Source organism: Ammospiza caudacuta, chromosome 22 (genome assembly GCF_027887145.1).
Source record: "Ammospiza caudacuta isolate bAmmCau1 chromosome 22, bAmmCau1.pri, whole genome shotgun sequence".
Taxonomy (NCBI): domain Eukaryota; kingdom Metazoa; phylum Chordata; class Aves; order Passeriformes; family Passerellidae; genus Ammospiza; species Ammospiza caudacuta.
The window spans coordinates 8,414,319-8,420,318 of record NC_080614.1 but is presented as its reverse complement, the minus strand read 5'-3'; the positions used below and the strand labels follow the sequence as shown (position 1 = coordinate 8,420,318).

The 6,000-nt window shown below is 52.9% G+C and overlaps 1 protein-coding gene across 1 annotated transcript; it reads right to left on the bottom strand.

Moving 5' to 3' along the window:
* Positions 1-681: 681 nt before the first annotated feature.
* Positions 682-4,864, bottom strand: TMEM52 (transmembrane protein 52). The gene is made up of 4 exons (XM_058818859.1): positions 4,758-4,864; positions 3,963-4,007; positions 2,610-2,779; positions 682-1,659 (listed from the first exon to the last, which is right to left on the bottom strand). The coding sequence occupies exons 2-4, from the start codon at positions 3,992-3,994 to the stop codon at positions 1,349-1,351; spliced, it is 513 nt and encodes a 170-aa protein (XP_058674842.1). The 5' UTR covers positions 3,995-4,007; positions 4,758-4,864; the 3' UTR covers positions 682-1,348.
* Between the last annotated feature and the right edge of the window lie 1,136 nt (positions 4,865-6,000).

Below are 6,000 nucleotides of genomic sequence, written 5' to 3'. Positions count from 1 at the left end.
CCTAAATTTATGCTACATTCACTAATAGCAGCGAGTGCTCAGGCTGTGCTTGCTGCTCTTACCCAGAGCCATGAGCCACCCTGGCAATTGCTCATGTTCCTAAAGCAGCCAGATTAGCACCTTGCTGAAGTGGATTCAAAGAAAATCACTGCTGAGGAGTGGACAAAATTTGGACCATTTCGAATATGGAAGAGCAAGGGAAAAAGCTGGCATTAAAACCCTGCCTCTGGAGCCCATGTTTTTGTCTGGGCTGCTACTGCTGTAATCAGCTCCAAGCTCCCAGCTCTAAACTGATGCTCAGCAGTTCTCCCTCTATCAGTACTTCACAAAGAACCATCCCTAAAAGTATTTTCTTTGAGCTTTTGCCCAGCCTGTTCTGTGGTATTTGTATCTCTGGATGGCTCAGCACAGGCATGTTTTGTGTCACCCTGCTCATTCCTGAGCTTGTCCACGTGCTGAACTGGTAAAAGCTGCCAGGAACCTGGGATTTCTCTTTGTGCTGCCTGACACCCTGACACCTGAGCAGATCACAAAATATAAAGGCATCTTTGAAATATTTGATGAATATTTGAAACACATCAATAATACTGAACCATGTGTGCAGATGTCTCTTTGGAATTCATGTGTACTTTATCTGGAAAAATTAAATAGCAAAGGGAACCACCCACAAGGCAACACATCTTGAGAATAGAAATGGAAAGATTTATAGAACCTCAAAACCAATGCCTTGGGGTCTCATGACCACCAGCAGCACAGAAGTGTCTGTGTCTCATCTGCCTCCTTCCCTTGGTGCAGCTGTGAACCAACACAAAGCATTTCCCTCCATGCTCTCCTGTCCTGGCATCTTCCTGCTCCTGGAGGAACATGAGCAGCTCTTTGTCCTCAGCAGCTTCCTGGGCACTTGGTGTTCCCAAAGGAAGAGAAACCACAGAGGCTGCTCAGTGTCACTTGCTGGGATTCCCCTTCAACTCCAGCTTGGGAAACTTCAGTTCTAGTAAAACAGCTTCTTGTTTGTGCTGCTCTGAGTGTATTCCCAAGGTGGCAAAACTCTCCTAACCTTTTTTATTGCTGGACACAAGGAACAACTTTTTTATCAGAGGATGAACACTCATTCATGTCCCACTTTTACAGGCATTTTTAAACTGCTGCCCTTTTACCTCATTTCATATCCTTGAAGAAGCTTTACCAGGGGATTACAGCAGTCATAGAAAACATTTCTTCTGACAGATCATTACAAGGGCATGAGAAGAAATATCTTTCCATCACAACCTACTTAGAAACCCAAACTCCTCATGTGTTCTTCAACTCTTACAGTCCTTCCCTTGCTTTTCTCCCCTTCTGAACTGAGTCAGACCTGTGGCTGTTCTTTCGTGGCATCTTCTGAATCTTCTGAATTTGCCTGTGTTGCTGGATCTCTGCTGATTGTGTCAGGTGGGGACTGGCTGGGGTTCAGCCCACGTGGTGTCACCTGTTCAGGGATGTCATCAAGTTTCTGGTTTGTCCGTGCCACTTGCTTTCCCATTTGAACAGCTTCATCATAGGAAGGTGGCAGGTCCATGGCATAGAGGCTGTAAGCTGGAGGGGACACAGTGTTCTTATCCATATCCACAAATACCAAGGGAATCTGGACACTTGGGGGGTACTGCCATGAGCTGTATGCTGGAAAGAAAAAGAATTTAAAATAAAAATTAAACACCTGCATGGGACACTGATATAGGAAAGGCTCTTTTTCCTGGAAATTACAGACTTTTGTATTTTCAGAATGAATGCACTGTATATTGGAGCTGTCCATGTAGGGTCACTCCTGATCTTCAGTGTCACTCACTGTCACCCTGATCCCTCCCTTCACCTCTTGTGCCCCCCCTGTGGGGCTGGAATTGTTCTGGGAGCTCACTGGGAATTGCTGGAGCTCACTGGGAATTGCTGTTCCTGCAGGGCTGGGCACAGCCCCAGGCACAGGCTGAGGAGCACAGGGTGAGGGGCACAGGGTGAGGAGCTCAGGGTGAGGGGCACAGGGTGAGGGGCACAGGGTGAGGAGCTCAGGGTGAGGGGCACAGGCTGAGGGGCACAGGGTGAGGAGCTCAGGGTGAGGGGCACAGGCTGAGGGGCACAGGGTGAGGAGCTCAGGGTGAGGGGCACAGGCTGAGGGGCACAGGGTGAGGGGCACAGGGTGAGGGGCACAGGGTGAGGGGCACAGGGTGAGGAGCTCAGGGTGAGGGGCACAGGCTGAGGGGCACAGGGTGAGGGGCACAGGGTGAGGGGCACAGGGTGAGGAGCTCAGGGTGAGGGGCACAGGGTGAGGAGCTCAGGCTGAGGGGCACAGGCTGAGGGGCACAGGGTGAGGAGCACAGGGTGAGGGGCACAGGCTGAGGGGCACAGGCTGAGGGGCACAGGGTGAGGGGCACAGGGTGAGGGGCACAGGCTGAGGGGCACAGGGTGAGGGGCACAGGGTGAGGGGCACAGGGTGAGGAGCACAGGCTGAGGGGCACAGGCTGAGGGGCACAGGGTGAGTGGCACAGGGTGAGGGGCACAGGCTGAGGGGCACAGGCTGAGGGGCACAGGGTGAGGAGCTCAGGGTGAGGGGCACAGGGTGACCCCAGGGTACTCACAGGTGACTGTGCTGTGGGCAGTGCTGTCACTGTCAATGCCAATCACGGCCAGGTCGCAGGGGTGCCGAGGGAAGGGCTCCACTGGGATCCGTTTCTTCCTGCAGCAGAACCTGACACAGCTCACTGAGACCCCGCAGAGCAGGAGCAGGAACACCAGCAGCAAGATCAGCCTGAAAGAGGGGGAACGCCTCCAGTGCACTGCTTATGTTTTACTGCTTCTCAACCACAATATCATTTCAAAATGGTCAGAGGACAGGCCAAGCCTCCTTTAGTTGTGAATGGGGGCTGGATCCTGGGTTAGAAAGTTGGATCACACACTCTCAGTTCATGAGCTGAAGAATTACTGCCCAGCAGTACAACCCCTTCTGGCTCACAGGTGTTGAAACATTTCACTATTTTGGGTTATTTTCTACTTCTGTGCAGGGAGAATGGCTCTGCTTTCCACAGCAAGAGAGGATTTGTACTCGGAGGGAAGCACAAGCACGAACTTTCACAAGTCTAGGGCCTCTCTTTATTCATGAGCATGGAAATGATATTATATTAAATTATATTTATGCCTTGAAAATACAATTCTATCTGTAGCTATTGCTTAAGGAAGTTTATAACTGAACAATTTACAATGTACCTAGACTGATATACCTGTGTTTCAAGTTCTCCAGTAAAACTCCACCTGCCCACCTCAGTTTCTCAGTCCAGCTCCCTCTTTCCTGGAGGCTTTCAGAAGCCTTCTCAATCTATTTTTAGTAACTGTGTATTTTTAAAGAGCTCTGTGTATCAACCAAAACTGCTCCAGACTGAAGGAGGTGAAGGAATCACCTCCCTCTGTGTGCTCAGAGCCAATGTATGGACAGAGTGCCAACCATGCAAACAACGTCAGGGCACCTGTACCAGGTGTGAGATGAATCCTGTTGGGAATCCCCTCTCTGGTCCCAGTTTGTCCCTCCCAGCAGGTTGTGCTCAGCTCTGTGCCAGCAGAGGGGACAGTCCCTGTCCCTGTCCCATAGAAGGGAGTGAGTCCTGCATGGGGCAGGGCCAGGGCCCAGCAAATCCCTGCTGGAGCTGCCCTGTGAGAGCAGCCAATGGCCAGCAGGGCTCTGGCTATTTAGGAAGAACAAACAAGCCCTGGAGCTCAACTCCAGAGCACTCAGAAGGGAAAGATGACACAGCCCTCGGTGAATGCTGGTCCCCACCTGACACCCAATCTCCCCTGGCCTCGTCCAGTCCATTCCTCTGAAAACAGAGAAACTCTTCCCTGATCCTGCCTGAGAGGAGCCTTTCCACTGCCCTGCTCCAAGGGCTGCTTATAAAAACCTCCAAAGGGTTCTGGGTTGGGAAGATTAAAAGCCAACTTACCAGACATACCACAGACTTGTCCAATCAGACATGTTCTGAGGGCATCTGTGAAGGAAGGCAGATGATTCACTGATTAAACAGTGCATGTATGGCAGGGAATGCACTTTCCTGGGGTGGAAAAGGGAAAGCACTCAGTGAGAGTATGGAGCAAAACCACCTTAGATTGTTCTTCATGGTTGTACCATTACTTCAGATGAGAACATGCAAACAATCCCACTGTAAAAGTTGGTTCTGAATCAATAAATGTTTTTATTGACTGGTGCTTTACTCTTGCTTGGGAGAGAGAATGACTTGTGCAGGATTCCCAAAAAGCCAAATCAGTGTTATTTAAAGGTAATTGAGATGGGGTGCCTCATACCAGAGGCCTGTCTGAAAATGCTGGTCTGGACAACTGCCTGTGTCCCCCAGGTATTTTAAAGTTATTTTTTCCATAGCTCCAGTGCAGCCAGGAATGGCTTTTTTCAGCTCAGGTGCAGCACAAAGGAGGAGAACAGCTCCTGTGCCATTTCAGCAGGGTTGTGTGTGCTGAACCTCCTGTGGGATTTCCTGTGCCACAACAGGGGCTCTGACCACAGCACAGCCTCTGCAAACTGGGCACGAGTGACACCGGGAGTCATCTCGGGGGAGAACCTCAGTCCACAGAGCAGCGGCAGCCAAGTGAATTTAAAAGTCGCTGACTGTCTTAGAGATCAGAAAAGAAGCTGTAAGGGATGGCCACGAGCAAGGCACCGTTCTGCTGTGGGAATGTCACTTGGTCCCGGTGGGAAGGTTTGGGAGCAGGCAGTGGTTACTCACCGGGCAGAGCTGTCACGGTTGCTCCCAGAGCAGAGCGGTGCCCGGGGAAGGGCAGCCCGGGCCTGGATCAGCAGGTGCCCACAGGAGAAGTTCCCCGTCCCTGCTGCCCGTGCCCCGAGGCTCCGGCTGGGACGAGCGTCCGAGAGCCCCGGGAGCCACCGCTGCTGCTTCAAGGACACGCGGCCGGCGCTGAAAGGGGACACCGAGCCCTGGGCCGGCCCGGGCTGGGCAGCGCAATAAATAACCGGGACCGTCCGGGGGGCAGAGCCCGGGCAGGGCACGGCGGGACCGGGCAGCGCCGCCCCCCGGGCCCCGCGGCCCCGACCGATCCGCCCGCCCGCGGGAGGGGCCGGGGCCGGGCGGGGCAGAGCGGCCCGGACACCCCCAGGATGTCCCAGATTCTGCACCTGTCCCCGCCCCAGCCCTATCCCCTGCACCAGCCCCTGCCCCATCCCCTGCACCTGTTCCTGCTCCTATCCCTGTCCCTGTATCTGTCTCTGTCTGTATCTCTGGCTCTGTCCCTGTCCCTGCCCAGCCCGGGATGTCAGGAGGGGTATAGGGGACAGAGCTCCGCTTGCAGACATTTCCCTGGAGCGCTTCAGGACTGCACTCGAAGCTCTCACCAGACCAGAACCCATCAGGTGTGCAGCCCCTGGACACACCCTGAGCCTCTGCTGTGCCAGAGGGACTTGAAGGAGAAATAAAGGAATGAGAAACCTGGTATGAAATATATGAGTTAGAAATAAATGTTTAGAAGAGCAGATAATTTCCCCTTCTAAACCCGGCCTTGTTAAAGCAGATGAAACAGGACTGAAAAGGTTTCAACGGCTCTTTAGGATCGCTGTGCTCCAGGCTATTTCAAATGTAAAAATTCCTTATCTCCACCCATGAGCCTTTGTTGTGTTCTCATCCCTGTCCAGCTGAGGAGGGCAGCGATGGCTTTGGTGGCCCCTGGTGTCCCGTCAGGGCCAGCCCAGCACAGTCCCGGGGCAGCCACCCCATGGGGACCCCAATGGACACAATGCCTGGGGAGCACCAGGTGATGTTCCCTCCTCTGGATCCCTAGAACTGATGCCCGCTGTTTCCAGGCTCACAATGGCATGTGACAAAGTGACCGCAGTGTTTGCCTCCAGCACTGCTCAGGGTCATGGGGCCATTGCTCATTTAGAAAAACCTGTGCTCATACGTGTGAAGAAATAGCTGAAGTCACTTCTGGAGAAGCAGAACATGAATTAATAAATGT

What these genes read in the sequence shown, in the direction of transcription:
- TMEM52 (XM_058818859.1), bottom strand. Translation starts at nt 3,994, where the DNA reads ATGTCTGATTGGACAAGTCTGTGGTATGTCTG. An exon ending in ACAAGTCTGTGGTATGTCTG is followed by an intron (nt 2,780 to 3,962) that starts GTAAGTTGGCTT and finishes CCCCTCTTTCAG; the next exon opens with GCTGATCTTGCTGCTGGTGT. An exon ending in TGCCCACAGCACAGTCACCT is followed by an intron (nt 1,660 to 2,609) that starts GTGAGTACCCTG and finishes TTTTCTTTCCAG; the next exon opens with CATACAGCTCATGGCAGTAC.